Source organism: Ctenopharyngodon idella, chromosome 2 (genome assembly GCF_019924925.1).
Source record: "Ctenopharyngodon idella isolate HZGC_01 chromosome 2, HZGC01, whole genome shotgun sequence".
NCBI classification, from domain to species: Eukaryota; Metazoa; Chordata; class Actinopteri; order Cypriniformes; family Xenocyprididae; genus Ctenopharyngodon; species Ctenopharyngodon idella.
In genome coordinates, this window is record NC_067221.1 from 18,696,554 (window position 1) to 18,712,886 (window position 16,333).

At 38.6% G+C, this 16,333-nt stretch overlaps 1 protein-coding gene across 1 annotated transcript; it reads right to left on the reverse strand.

The window, feature by feature from the left end:
• Positions 1-378: 378 nt before the first annotated feature.
• dmbx1a (diencephalon/mesencephalon homeobox 1a) lies at positions 379-7,360 on the reverse strand. Its single transcript, XM_051867219.1, has 5 exons — positions 7,117-7,360; positions 3,323-3,489; positions 3,038-3,216; positions 2,550-2,949; positions 379-2,045 (listed from the first exon to the last, which is right to left on the reverse strand). The coding sequence occupies exons 2-5, from the start codon at positions 3,474-3,476 to the stop codon at positions 1,627-1,629; spliced, it is 1,152 nt and encodes a 383-aa protein (XP_051723179.1). The 5' UTR covers positions 3,477-3,489; positions 7,117-7,360; the 3' UTR covers positions 379-1,626.
• Positions 7,361-16,333: the final 8,973 nt, after the last annotated feature.

The window sequence follows — 16,333 nt, forward strand, 5'->3', positions numbered from 1 at the left end:
CATAATCACGGCCCCAGGCTGTCATTCTTCAGCATAATGGCCTGCTTATTCATCTGGGATGGCTTATGTCCCCGCAACGATTTTATTTCCCAAGATTACCTTGTTTTCTTGCTCTCCTCACTCTCATTTCCTTGTTTTCTGCTCTCCTACCTTTTAGTATCAGCTTATTTCTCAGTTATTTCATTTTTATTTATTTATTTATTTTTTTTTTGGATGAAAAATGTCATTTCTAAAATTTAATCTAATCTAAAAAGACAAAATAATTGTTTAAGATAATTGTATTTTAACCTTTATCAGTTTAGCATGGTCACAGTCTAATCTAGATTTATTTAATGTAGTATTTTGAGGATAAACGAGAGAAAATAAAAATACAGTATATAATTAAAAAGATGTCCAAGCAATGTTTTATTGAAGTTTTATTTTACAAGTTTTTAAATCTACAATTGACATAGGGAAAGATGTGTATACTTCTGGAACACTCTCCACCAATATAGGCTACAAATTCACCACTTTGTGTGATGTTGTGAGTGACTGTATATTGATGTCCACAGTGACAATGAAAGAGTTACATAGACGACCAGACTGTATAGGTTAAATAATCTGGGGGGAGACGCAGACGGGCTGTGCGGCCCACCCAGTACAATCTTACAAAGGGACAGCTACCAGAATCATCACAGGGTTAAAATCTTCTCAGTCTAAAACATAGAACTTTTACATTTGCCTTACCAGTAAACATTTATAGATAAAGACTTTGTATTTTACATATTAAAATATTTTACAAACACAATGAGAGCTCAGCACTGAGATGTCAAGAATGAGCAGAGAAGGGGGGGAAAAAAGCTGCCGTACATGGAAGTGCTTTGCTTTCCACTGGAGAACTTCTCCTGTTCTGGACTGTCCGGCATTCAACCACTATTCAGCATTGTTTCCTGTTGCAACATTTATATGCATGTAAGCACTAGTTTTCTTGAGAGTATTTTCCCTCTGAGTGTTAATATGGCAATCTCCAATGATATGCATGGTCTATAATTGCATTTCTTCCTCTGCCTGAGGCTACATGTAATTAAAAGCTTTGCATATGTAGTCAATGAAATCATTTCCTCATTACCCAACCATCCTCAATTTACCGTGGTTTAATCCTGACCATTAAACAGGTTAGGTTTAATTAATCGATTTAGTTGTGCAAGATTTACATTTACAAGGTAATTTGTGTGATGTGTAATTTAATTAAATGATAATTAAATTCACAGAAAGTTCAGATTCTGGTGTATAGTGCATGCAACCAGCTGAGATCCTCTCCAGAAAGTGCTTATATCAAACATCTACGCCCATCCAAAACATATAAATAACACTAAATCTAATCCAGGGCCTGTTTGTCTTTTTAAGCAAAACTGACAAATATAATGAGTTAAATGAGAGCTTCTTCATTTCACTGCCTGCCTTAAAATAACAAGCCGAACGAAATTTGATTTGCTTCTTCTGAAAGCAACTTTAGTAGTCAGGAGAACCTCAAGACACACTTTTTGTTTTAGTTTCCAAGGATTGACCCTAATTTGAGAAGTCCAGGTGGCATGTTGGTTGTGGTAGAGAGTTGTTCCCTTGCTCAGGTAGTTTTCAGATTCCTGCTCAGTTGGGCAGCGTGTCCAGGCCCAGTGATGCCGCGTGCTGCTTGGCCCGCAAGCGTAGGTTCTCAATGCTGGTGGTCTTGCTGTTGTGGCTAGGAAGGCCTCCAGAGGCCTGCAGCAGGGGGCTGTTCCAAACTTGTTGCGCGTGGTGAGATAGAGACTGATAGTAGGACTGGCAGGGGAGGGAGCCCAGGGGTGCTGGCATGTTGACGTTCATGCCCAGGTATGGTATTGAGGACGGGGTCGCCATGTCGAAAGACGGATAGTGAACCAGGTTGTTGGTGGCGGCCATGTGCTGGCGAAACTGCTCCTGCAGACGGAAGAGGCTGAGCGGAGACGAGGAGTACGAGTGACTCTGAGAGATCCCGCCGGTCACCCCACTAGAGGAAGATGAGATAGCCGGGGAACCGAGAGGAGAGTCTAAGGACACAAAGATGGTTGTCGAGATTTAGATTGAAACCTTCCACCTTCAAAATGTCTTTCTGGTATTTTTATTCATCCTTTCACACTCTTAAAAATAAAGTTTCCAAAAGAGGGTTTTCACAGTGATGCCATGGAAGAATCATTCTGGGTTCCCCAAAGAACCTTTCAACATTTTAATAATCTAAAGAACCTTTTCCCCCACTATAAAGAGACTTTTGTGCAATGGAAAGGTTCTTCATGTAACTTTTTTTTCAAGTTACATTTTGGGCTTTTTGCCTTTATTTACATAGGACAGTAGGAGGGCAAACAGGAAAACATTGGAGAAAAGAGAGAGGAATTGAATGAGGTAAGGACCTCGAGTCAGGACTCGAACTTGGGTCGCCTGAAGTGCAGAAGCACTGCATGTTGGAGCACTTGCCTACACTGCTATGGCTCCAACAAGAACCTTTATTTTTAAGAGTGACAATAAAATTGAAGGAGCAATATATAGCAAATACATACCTGGTTTGGGGCTGAGACGTTTGCAAAGAGGGGAAAGGTTTCCAGGTGCTGGTTCTTTCTCAACCTTCAGATCTTCTCTGTGCTGCTTTATCTCCTCCTCCTTGTCGGTTGCGTTGTCCTCTGTGGCCGACTCGTTATCTGACTGCTCTGCCGACGTCACGTTAAGCTCAACACTAAGTTCTGATGTCAGTGCGTGGGGAGCTGCCTCTGCTTCCATGGAGGAGGAAGAAGAGGATGATGAAGGTGGCTGGTTCTCTAGATTTAAGTTGGAGGGGGCATCATCCTTATCGCTTGTTGCTAGGGCTCCATCTGTCGAGCCATCTTTCTGCTTCTGCAGTTGCTCTTTTTGGAGGCTTCGCTGCTTCTTACGAAACTTTGCACGGCGGTTCTTGAACCATACCTGATGACCAAAAGACAATTTATATAAACATGATGAATAACTTATTTGTGGACATTCTAAACTTTTAAAGGTGAAATTAATTTCTTACCTGTACACGTGCCTCAGGTAGGTTGGTGCACATGGCCAGTCGCTCACGCATCACAACATCAGGATAGTGCGTTTTCTGAAAAGTCTTCTCCAAAGCCTCCAGCTGCTGGGCCGTGAAAGCAGTGCGACTGCGGCGTTGTTTGCGATGTTGAGAGCCGTAGCGAGCCTCGAGTATGATATCTTGAAATGTACAGCCGTTGGAAGAGAAAAGACACGGCATATTTAATTCATTGTACAATCACAATTCATTTGTGTGTTAAAAAGGAGAGAGAGAGAACGCACTTACCAGCCAGTCTCTCCGCGAGGGTGAGCGCGTGAACGGACGGCCGGTAATCAGGCGCGTGCTGCGCTTGTTGCGCCGCCTGTTGATGCAGGTTGTACATGGCGCTCAATGAGTTCATGGCGTGGAGAGAGTATCCGTTCACTCCGTAGTGTTGCATGATTCAAAAATATCTGTAAAAGAGCAGGATTGTGAGTATGTTATAACAATGAACGCTTTTTCCGTTTGTTAAAACACATTTTAACATTCTATGGTGGTCTAAGCTCCCATATTGAGGCCTGACAAAGCAAGTCAAAATAAAAGGTTGGGCATGCCTTTTTACATGCAAGCGTGTAGACTTTACATTTTAACGGGGTTTTCAACAGCTTAAAAAGTTAGATTCAAAGTTCGAATAGAAGTCAGAATAAATGCTTTCGGACAGAAAGGTGGTAACCATAGCAACATTATCTAGAGCGCCTTTTCAATAGCTTATGAATGATACATGGACTAAATAAATGAATAAATATGTCATTATGATATATTTCCTTGGCATATAAGCATAAAAGTTTTTTTTATTGACTAAATAATTGACATAATAACTTTGTCAATTGATATAATTGACACTTTGGTGTCAAGATTTGCGGCACTTGGTGTCATGTTTGCGGCTATAAAATTACTTGGCATACAGAATTTTTCTTAAAATGCCTTAAAAGATTTAGGCGAATAATTCGCATACTGAGATGATCAGGCCTCTAAGATACTAAACACTTTATTTGTCCTCTGCTTTACACACGTAAATTATTCTGCATTCATTTACTACATTTATTAAAATAAATATTTTAATTAACATCTTGCTTTCTTATGTGATATTTTTATGTAGCGCGTAGTGATATATAATCAATCAATAAGTTGTCAGTCTTATAGTAAGAGTGTCAAGTAGCGCTTTTGGAAATCCGCTTATAGGAGCGGAACTGTGTTCATTAATATCCAATTATTGTTTTGTCCAATCCATTAGTCATACACAAGGAATTAATTGGTGCAATTATCACTTGTTTACCTAATGAGCTCCGATTTATGCTTACTACATTAGATATATAATTTCAGAGGCAAATTACCGTAGCAAATCCTTTAAAAACAGTTGTCAATGAATCCTTGATTGATTTTAGTGAGATATAGCTACTTAAGCAATGAACGAATGTTTCGATAAAGACGTAATTTAATTTAAATTTAATTTAATCTGTGCTACTTATAATACTTGGGAAGCCATATGTGTAGGGATATTTTAATCACAATATTTACAGTTTACTGATTCATGGGATGCTATATTAATTTCAAAATGTATCATGAGGTTTAGTGCCCATGTTACTCCAGTCATTTTTCACAGCCGGTTTAAGAATTTCATAGATAAAATGAAAGGCTCCAGGACACGATTAGATATGTATTAGTATATAGAGGTGGTTGACAGGCACGAATATCTCCGAGGCCAAAGCAGTGCGAATTATTAAGAGAGAAAGTATATGCTCACGCACATGGCGGGTGTCCAGGGACTTACAACAGCCTCGAGTTTTAAACTAAATTGTATTTCCAACCAGCACTTAAATTGCTTATTATTTACTTCGATTGTACATTAAATTCATGGAACTAAATGTCGAAAACATGCATAATTTATCTAAATCATATTACATCAAAATCTCTGACAAAATTCGAAGTTATAATAGACTATTTTAATAGTTGAGCAATTATGTAGCAAAAAATGAAAAAAAGGGAGTGGGAAACTCATTGCAAGTGTTTTATGTGATATTCTGATGTAAACAATGTAGCTTTCTTTGGGAAACAAAATATGTATTTTGTACATATGTACATTTGTGTCATGATAATTCGGTGCCGTTTCAATAAAAAAAATTCAAATACATTTCCATAGCTTAATATTTAGATCAACCGATTTTTATTCTTTTATCAGTTATTGTTAATAACAATAATAATAATAATAATCAAATTACCATTTAATTTTATAACCTGTTATTATCATTTCTGCATTTATATAATATTTTTGGTTTAAGCATAAATTACATAGTTTTTTGTTTTGTTTGTTTTTTGTTTTTGTTTTTTGTTTTTTTGAGAAAAAATGCCTGGCTTTCTTTTGCAATGTTGTAACATTGAGCATTCAGGTAGAACTTACGGAAGCAAGTTTGTTTGGAAGATTTGCACTCTTGCTGTCTTTATCCGTTTTAGGCCACCAAAACGCTTACCCTCCTCAGTGTGGAAGCTTATGACACCCGGAGTGCCCATTCCCAGACTATTAAGTCAGTGCAACGTCTGATGAATGTGATCAGAGGGCAAGAGGGAATAGTTTAATTCGCTTGGACAGAAGGTGCTTTGCTAAACATTTACTTTTCTCCCCCAAGTATTTGAATTGAATGGGGTCCGTTTCTCTCCCTCCCTTCTCTCCCGGCCCCTTATCCCATCGCCCCGGGGCCACGTTTTGGCTGAGATGTATGGCTTCTCTGCGGGTAAAATATGCATGTTGATCCCCATTTGGGTCCCCGTCTAATGGAAGTGCAAATAGGTTTCGACTGTGGAGACCTCCATTTATCATCACCGCTGACACGGACGGACGTACAGTGAGCTTACATGTGTGTGCGTGGCTTCAAGAAATGCTCGCGTGTGCTTTCCAACCAATATGTGTCTTAAGAGATGTGTTATAGGCCTATATCAACTTAGTATGTATTTTACTTTTGTTTAATTCATTGTCATTCCATCCATGGATGTTATAGCTTACATTTGACCAAAAACACACCGTAAAAGATAAATAAATAGCCTACACAGAATACACACATTTCAAAATAGTAATAAAAACGAAAAACAATTGACCAGTGATCAATGCAATAGTAATTTAGTGCGGCCTAATAATGATAATGTATAATTTAACGTTCACTTTTGCGAAATTTTCGTTCAAGCGTATGGCTACTTGTCAAAATTTCGCCACAGGCCAACTGATATTTAGCACAAAGGGCAGCTTATTTTAATACTGTGTCTCGCTGCTATTGTACTCTATTCATCCGCCTGTTACTGCTGCGGGCAGTGTGACACTCCATGCTTCGATTATTAAAACCTCATTATGCAAATTGGCATGTACAGTGCAACTTTTTGATCCGACTAAATTAGGAAAAATGTTAACGTTAAAAACCCATTTGACCCGGGGGGACTATTTATCGTGTCTCGCATGACAGGTTTTATATTGTCACTCATATTTTTGTATCCCTCACTGTCAAAGGCCTCCTACATAGTCAGCGCAGAGGTTTTTTTGAGTAGTTGAAAATCAAAGTTCATCTCCACTTGAAATGTATTTTAACGGAATTTAATAATACTGAATAAAGAAAAATAACAGTTTTAGCCCACTTTTAAGTTATGGCACTACTGTGAAATTAAGTTGGGGAAAAAAAAAAAAGTCTTAAGTCATACCGCTGTTTGACGCGTTTAAAAGTATGTTATCATATGTTTTGTCTCTTTCACACATAGGCCTACGTTTAAGATTTTTTTTTTTTTTTTTTTTTTTAATTATGATTATTATTATTTTTCTGGGATTTCAACTATGCATCTCAAAAAGTAGGCTACTTAATATATTGTAATGCCCCCTATTTAAAATTAAAACAGGCCTATCTGAAGAGTAAAGAAAAGTTGAGCATACCACCAGCTTAAATTATTTACGCTAAATTTAGACAGCCTATAACTAGCTGACAAATTTAAATCTTTCTGTTGTTTTATTAGTTCGTGGCGTAATTATTTTGCGTAAACAACTGCGAAAACAGTTCGTCTCTTACCTCAGTGCTGTCCTTTATCCAGTGTCTTACAGTGTCACTTGATATTTTGTTGCTTGTAGCTCGGAGTATTTCCCAGATGTCCTTATCGCGTTTCTCAAAGTCTAAGAGCCCATTCAAATGTATCCGCTAAGTATCAAGCGCCTCCAAATCGTTCCCTGCGCGCTCTTCTCAGCACATTGCGTCCATCTATTGACACGAGCTTTGAGGAGGGATTTTAAAGAGCTCCGCGTAACATCAACGAGGCTTGCTACTGGTCCTTAAAGCTGTCAATCAAAGCTCGACGGTATTTTTCTGGCTGCTTGTGGACTCCGAGCCAATTGACCCTTTACTTAGAAGTCTTAAATCACGCATTTGAAAGCACTAATGTCCACTCACAAACAGTTTTGCTTATAAACAATAATATCCTAATATGAGAATAAACAGAACATATTGACTTAGGTGAGATTAAGAGTTTAAAGCAGGAACAGAAGAGAAACGCGTTTATAGCGCAGACAGTGATGGCAAAGAGTTTGATTATGGACAAATAAGCCATTAAAGCGTTTGTGTTCTCGTCCTAAATTTTGTTTAGTAATTTTTATGAGTTTAAGGTTAGGAAGATCTTTAATGGCGCAAACAAATCTATTGCATTTTATTTTGACTATTTTACATGGATTCATAGAGTTTTATTGTTTGCTTGATTTTAGGGTTTATAATTTGTTAAAAACGTCATGCAAAACCACAAACAAGTTTCTCGAAATAACAGTAGATCGCTAGAAATTGACTATATTGAACTCAGTTTTGCCAAACTTAGTACCTAAGTTGTGTAAATGCCAAGTAGCCTATAGGATTATTTTTGCTTTCTCATATTGTTCTCACGCATTGACTTCTTTTAGCCTACTTCTTGAACATAGGAATATTTCTAAGGTCACGGTCCCAAGACTTTTTTTTAGACAAACGAATATCTCATGCATTGGTTTTGTTTGCTTTTCGGCTTTGTCATGCCACTGCAGGAGAGACTGAAGGGACTTTAGAGATCTCTAATAGATGCCAGGCTACTGCCTTCACAATCTCTCCCGGCCTTGAAGGATTTGGGTGAGGATAAGGGGAGACAAGACGCTATTTCAGCCTCCAAAAAACCTCTGTCTTGAAATGACTGCCGGTAAGAGGATTAAAACAATAATGCCCTTCTCTTCTTGAAGGGTTTTTAGAAAAGATTTCTTCTCCCGGAGCAAAACCGTTTAGGTTGGAATTAAGGGCAGCGCAAAGTAGCCTTTTAATGTAAAGCTTGCATAATTTGTTAAAGATGCTCGCAGAAAGCGGGCCAGGGTGAAAATCCCTAACTGAATTTTATCTCTGACCATAGTTATCATCTAGAGGAATTTGAAACGAGTGGAAATTGAATGAAACTGAGTAGTTTGTCTCTTTTTACACACATTTGTATTAAAATACTGTCGTTAAAAAAAAATGTATAGCCTATGTTGTCGAATGCAAAAGATGTGTATGTAGGCTAAGCTATGTGCTCATGTATGGTGATGAACTGGTCCTGCGATGTTTCATGCTAAACGCATGGTTTACAGCCTAATTTAGCCTTTGTGTTTCTGTTTAATTTAATTTAATTCTTATCAAAGGCAGCAAGAAATGAAGCGATGTTAAAATCACTTAACTCTATATTATTCACTTGAGTTGCTCGTATCTAATTGGTCTGTTAAAGTAGAATAATGTTTAATTTTAAATTTCAAAAGTTTTTCGGAGCTATTCAAATATAACGTTATTCTTCTCGTTTCGTTCTTTTATAATTTTAAGCACGCAAGAAAAAAACCACATGAAAATAAATAATAATTAATAATATTATTAATTATTTGACGCATTAGAAATAGTCTAACAAATGCATGTAAAAAAAAATACAAATTGGTACGATTTTAAGAAGTTTAGGTTGTAGAAAGCGAATATTATAACATATTATAATATATATTCGAGAGATTTGCTCATCGAGTAGGCTATAATTCAAATGAGGGCTATTTTTGTTGCTATTTTCAAAGACTCTTCACACGGTGGATAATTATTATTAGGCCTATTAATAATAATAGCCTATATATGTGTGTGTTTTACTTTTACCTTTCTGGAAACAAACCTGTGTCCTTTCCCATCGTTTCTCCCCACTTGGTTTTTTTATGGTCTGAGAAAGAAAGAGGATTAACTTGTGAACCGATGGAAATAAGAACTTTAACGGGAGGTAAATCTGGGCAATGTCTCTTTGTGAGAAGCGTTTCTAAAGCAATTAAAGTGAGAAAGAATTCCTCTCAGCGCCTCTTCCTTAAATCTGCTTAAACGAGGACTACTGTCCAGCACATCTGAGGGCTTTAAATGCCTTCCATTTAAAGTGCCACAGAGAGAAACCCACCTTCAGAGCTGCAAAAGAAGCCCTCAGTCCAGTTTTATTCCAAGTATACTGGGATATTTTTTTTGCACTCCAGTTTCATTTTGCTGCCCTCTCGTGTGTCTGTTACCATGTTTCTAGTGCGGTGCTGGATATAGTCTAGCTATTTATTACAACAACATCATGTACGACACTGAAATGTAAAGTCCCTGCTATTATAAGTGGATTCTGTCATTGAATTTACTACTAAACCGACGAGGATTTCTCTCAAAATCATTTTATTTAGAGCGAATCCGGCTGCTTTTCAAAACGAGGGATGAGATCTAATAAACGAGTCAATCATATCGCTGGCTTTTATTTAAACTTATGAATTTAATTCTGTCCCGTAGCTTTAGCAGGAAATAATAAAATAAAGGCATTTGGTGTCAAAGCGCGAGATGGTTGTTATTAGCTAATTAATAGACCTAATGATGTTTCTGCAACTTCATGAATACATTACGTTTGCAATCCACAAAGCTGTAGCCTCTCAGGCTCAATCCAAGGGTATTTCAGCATCTGTTCTTCCCAGAGCAATTAATCATTTTGATGTATGGTTTAAAATCGACTGCTTCCAGGAGACCTTTTTGACAAGAATAACAAAGCAATTTGCCAGGAGCCATCTCTTAGACACGTTATTAGCAGCACCTTCGTCTCAAAACCGTTTTTTCCTTTTGCTAAATTAGATACCTGTATTAAAGGGGCAGTGCTACTTTTAAATTTATTTTGATTTCTCCACACAGCTCCACTGATACCTCTGGAAATCGCATCATTCGTGACAAGATCCCAGGATCTTCTTAACAAATCCCCATGCTAAAAGTTTTTGACCTGTCAGTTCTGTCAGAAGCTGTGCCCCCCATTCTCTCTCGTTCTCCATCTCTTTACTGTCTTCAGTCTCTCTTCCCCCCTTGTATTTCTTCAATCTCTCTCTCTCTCCCTCTCTCCCTCTCTCTCTCTCTCTCCGTCTTACTCACTTTGGCCCGGATCCCCAGCACAAGGGGCCCCATTGTATAGTCCTAATCCAGAAGCAACACAGCTTTAGCGACATGGAGGGATAAAAGGCCCATCAAGCCCACAACTTTATGGGGGCAAATCTCTACCTAATCCCTCGCTTTATCTAAACAAAAGCCCCTCTCTCCTAATCCACCTTCACCGCAAAAATAAAAAGAATAGGAAAAAACAAGAGGCGCTAAAAAAATCTCAGGCTTGAGTTGAACTGTGAGTTAAGAACCAGGAGTCATTTTACTAAAGAAGCTAACCGCTTCTGACAAGCTTCTTCTACTGACATAAGTAAAAATGAAGCCCATGGACACAGTAGTGAGATGTGGACAGATGAATAACTAAGGTAAAAAGAAGTTTTCACATAAGTTCCCCAGTATTCGCTTATTCTAAAGAGACTGCAGATTACAATTATTTTGAATCAATTTTTTATGACTTTTTTTTGTCTTATTGCTCTAAGTCAGTCAATCAATAAAAGTTTAATGATAACGGTTAAGTCCTTATTACAAACGTCTACACAGTCAGAATGAGTTCAAATGTCAGTGTAAGTGCTGGACATTTATGTCCATTTCTTATGAAATGATTACTTAATTGAAATGAATATTTTCCCATGCTATTGTAATTGTAGTGTTGGTAATGCCTTTCATAATTAATAAGGTGCTTTCTTTATTTCAATAGCCTGGACTCATTATCCTCAGTATGGGTGCTGTTGGCTATAATTGGGTAATTAAGGGGATAAAGTGGCTGCTCTTCCTCTTTAGTGCTTTGATGACTATTGAGTGAAAGAAGCAGCTTCTAATAAACACAATGAACAGCAACCTGCATGAATTATTGGCAACTCATTTATAATGTCTACCTTCAGGAATATTTATGTAGCTGTAGAGAACCTGTAGAGCTAGGAGACACATTTTTCTGTTTCTGATTTTTTTTGCCTGAGAGCATTATCCTAATAGTTAAAGCTAATTGACAGAGGCATGACCATTTTAAGGCACCCAGTCAGTTTGATTATATTGATGACCTGACATCCTGATATTTCAGCTAGCTGTGGCGTGGGTTTGGCGGCATTCACAGATCATCTCAGATATGTACGATTAGTTGATCTTCCCCTGCTGCTAAAAGCAATTGGTGCACACTCTTAATACAAGCAGTCCTCTTTCAGATAAAAAGATGGGTTCAAAAGTTGCAAATCTGCCTTCGACAACAATACGCTTCCCCATTAACTCCTTGCCCCTGAGCATGGATTGCTCTTCGTTGCACGACTACAACATCTGTCTTTACTTTCGCAAATCCCTCTGTATCAGCTCTGGGCTTTGTACTATCAGTCAGTAATCTGGCTCTCAGCACTCTATGCGTATTGAGGCACTTTGGCGAAGAGGTTTAAAACATGACCCAGGATACGAAATAAGCGGACTCCCTGCTTCCGACTGAAGTTTTCATCATCCTCTCAATGAGTAGCTTTAAGAGGATACCTGAGAAGAACCGTTGCCACTTCAGTCATAAGTACCCACATTGGATCCATGCTTGGCGGTCTTATCCTTTAAGAAATGAAATAGTCTCATAACCTCTTTCATGAGCGTATTTTTGCTGTTGTATATGATGAGAAGCGATCAAGCCGGCAGGGGGGGCGATGACTATCTCCGGTGCCTATCGTCCACACGACCGGCTTTAATGCGCCTCCGGCCGAGTGAGTAGACAGTGACTAGGAGGTGTTTGCGTCATCAACGCGTTACATTACATAGCGCAGGAATGTCAATGTCTGTAAAATAGCTAGATAACTGCTGGACCTCAGCTAAGTGCTTCAACAATGCAGTTCTGTTTGATGAGCTCTTCACAGGGGTCCCCATTTAGACCTTATGGCAGTATCTCCCTTTGGCACCCACACCTTAACGGAGCTAATACTCTTTTAATAGCGTAAACAGAGAGAACAATTGACTCATTAGAGAGTCAACTAGGCAAATCCACTGTGATCTATTGAAAATGCTGAAGAGGGAGGCTCCAGCATTAGCAGCACCTGGAAAGCCTAGATTTTAGTTCTCTGATAACAGTAATACTTCCTATTCTTCATTCAGTCCCAAAGCGTAGTAGAACCACCTCCGTATGGGATTACCTGGCCCCACTGTAAAATGTTTTCTTTTCTTTTTTCTTTTTTTTTCTTTTTTTTGCAATATGGCTGCCTGATGCTTAGCCTCCCACAATAAGTATAAATCCTCTTCTTCTGTGGGTATTACGGGAATGAGCATAAGGGATTGTGTTATTGTTGACCCATAATCTGGTTTTAACTCCTTGTTTTACAAATGGCCCTTTTAAAAAGCTTTTCCACCGCTTTTGGCATTGTTAAAGCTCCTGGTCTGCATTTCCCTTACATCTTGCTTCAGAGCTTTATTTGACTTGTACTATAAATGTCTGCTGCTTTAAAACAGGATTCCTGCATTCTGCTGTACTGCACTGAGAAGTGGAATATTGGTGTTTTTTTTTTGTTTGTTTGTTTTGTAATAATTACATGATTAAATCTTTGTTTGGTTCTCTTAGTATGCAGCAATATTTGCATTAAAGGGTTAGTTCACCCAAAAATGAAAATTCGGTCATTAATTACTTACCCTCATGTTGTTACAAAACAAGACTTTTGTTCATCTTCAGAATGCAAATGAAGATCTTTTTGATGAAATCTGAGAGCTTTTTGTCCCTTCATAAACAGTCTACGCAATTGATCCTTCGCAAAGACCCGCCCCCCTTAGTTACTGTTGCTTTGTCCAACAAGCCGTGGCGCTGTCACGCCACACAGAGTGAAAAATACATCGCGGAGCAAAGAGGACACTGACAATATGTCGACAGACAAGACAGAGCAGGTTACTTATGATATTAAACAAAGTTTAACACAATTTTCAAATTGTGTATTTTTTTTTTTTTAAGAAATAAAAAACGTTTTGTGGCTCTTTAATGTGTCGTGACAGATTGTTGTAGCGCCTCAGCTCAAGCGGCTCATGAACCGATCATCTCTTCCTCTTATAGCATCAAATAAACATGAATTAACATGAGAAGGAATGTTGTTTCACTTGCGGAAAGACGTCAGTACACACCATTTTTCAAGTTCAAGTCCACCGAGGTTAATCTTCTAACTCCTGACTGCTTTGTCGGACAAAATGGCGGATTCAGCGTTATGATTGGTTAGATCGCTTGTCAATCAAACTCCCAGAGAAGGGTCAGTTGCAACTTTGACACTTCAAAAAGTCGGAAAACTAATCGATATGAATTGAGTTGTTTAGTCAACATTTTCTGAAGAGACTCGATCACTTTTTATGATGAACAGATTTCATTTAGGCTTTTACTCGCATATAAACATTGATCTGCGAACATAAACAAAAGCAAACACAAATCAAAACCGAATCTGAATGACGCGCAAGAACAAACCTCTTGAGGAACTAATGAGGTTCATTCTCACGTTACGGAGCACGTTTGAGCTTCCGCAAGAGGTTTGTTCTCGCGCATCATTCTGGTTTGGTTGAGCTTTTGTTTATGTTCGCTGATCAATGTTTAGATGTTACAGTAAAATGAGTAAAGTGAATTTTACTTTTTGGCTGAACTATCCTTTTAACCATGGTGTTTTGAAGCAAGATGTAAATGGTTTTTAAATTAGGGGACGCTTTGTAATCACTGTCTTAAACATTTAATTTAAAAATTGTCTCCTGGTTTAAAAGTATAGCTGTGTCAATAACTGTGTCTCTGATAGCTGTGTAGACATTAAACATGATATCCAAAAACATACAACCATACATTGAGCTTCAAATATGCTTATATCATTATTAAACCACATCTGCATGCATAAGAATATCCCCTTATAAACTCTACAGTATCTGATATCTAGCATAGTGAGAGATCTCATACATTATCATTAGCTAATTTGAAAGTGAAATTTCATTTTTCTCTCTCTCTCTCTCTCTCTCTCTCTCTCTCTCTCTCTCTCTCTCTCTCTCTCTCTTTTGATGAAAGAACTGCGCATATTTTCCTTTGAGACCCATTGACTCTGGCCAGAGCTATTTAGCGGTAATCAAGATGTCTTGATAGACTTTCAGTGAGAGTCATGCTATAGAAACCCCTCATCTCTTTCTTATTAAGCTAATTAGGAGAGACGATTGGAAACGATAAAATTGGTAAGAAAGACTCCACATTAGAGGGTTTAAATGGCCTAAAGATGAATGATCAATGCTCATATAAGGGAATTAAAGCATTTATCTCAAGACTAATTGTTGATTTCACCCCTGACCTTGCTTAATTTAGCAGTTGAGTGCTGATTTTTGTTACTGGCGCATTTGATGGTCTAGATTTCTATTTTTTAGTCTTTAATCTAGAAACTCTTGCAACTTCACTGACTTAGTCTTTCATTCTGGAACAGATGTGAAGTGGCATGTGCTACTGTCACTGTAAGCAATAGTCAATGAACGATGGTGATCAGTCATCAAGGAACTGGCACAGCTGTGCCCTCGGCCCCGTCCACACTGATGCACTCAGCACTGATCCAGAGCCAGATTGGTGGAGATCGCCGTGTCCAAGGAACCTCCTCTCTACGCATCCATGCCTGTGGCCCACTTCTTATTTCTCCTCCCCATGATGGTGAACAGAGTCTTGCTGGGCCCAACTGCCCATGTAAAGAGGTGGGCTGGTCTGTCCCAGTGGGGTGGGAATAAAGTGACAGTCCCCCTCAGTTGCTGGGAGCTTGTCAGGGCCTTGTTAGCTCCTCCACCTCCCCCTCGCCTCCTGCTTCTCTTCCCTGGTAATCCTCCAACACTCTTCCCCAGCAGGGAGGAGACGTAAGGACAGAGGGAGGGCCAGAATTAATGGACATGTTTGTTTACCTATTTGTCCTTGACATGATCAATTGATCAGGAGGCTAATTCACTGCCTCCGTGGGATCATTAAATTTCCATTTAAATTGCAAATGGATTTCTCCCCAACCTCCCCAGACCACCACCTCTATTTATGTACTCACATACGCACTTCTGTAAGTTTTTTTTTTTTCCTGTTACCATCTCTGTTGCTGTTTAATGAAGAGGGCTACACTCTTAAAAATAAAGGTTCCAAAAGGCAGTTTTCACAGCGATGCCATAGAAGAACCAATTTGGGTTACCCACAGAACCTTTCAGTGAACAGTTCTTTAGCAGTTACTTAGCGAAAGTTTGTAGGCAAAAAAAGTCCATTGCCACTTTTCAATATTGTAGCGATGTATAAAGCCAGAACTCACTTTCAAACCGAGCAGTTTTCTGTTGGTTAGCGTGGTGAATTCAAATGACCAAATTGAACATGAGTGAAATATCCATGGGGAAATTTTTCGTCCTTACACGAACCTCCAAATCGCATGGATTCCTATTGGAATGACTCATTTTCGTGTGAAATTTAACTTAGAAACTGTAAATGACTGCACCTTTAGTGTAAAGAACATTTGAGTAATCTAAAGAACTTTTTCCACTATAAAGATCCTATTGACCAATTGAAAGGTTCCATGGATGTCAAAGGATTTTATGGAACCACAGATGCCAATCAAGATCCTTTATTTTTAAGAGTGTAGCTTGCAAAATTTGGCCAGATTGATGGGACTGTCCGATTGGCCATCACTTCTTCTTATAAGAACATGAATGAAGAGCATCTCCACAATGCTGAGATTACTGTGGTACTGTACTCTAGTTCACAAACCTCAAAAGACATCTTTTGTGTGTGTGTGTGTGTGTGTGTGTGTGTGTGTGTATGTATAGGCATAATGTATCTCTCTTTCTTCATTTAACAAAACATCCCTCAGGAAGAGGGGCAGTGAATAGATCTGTTCAACTCATTTGA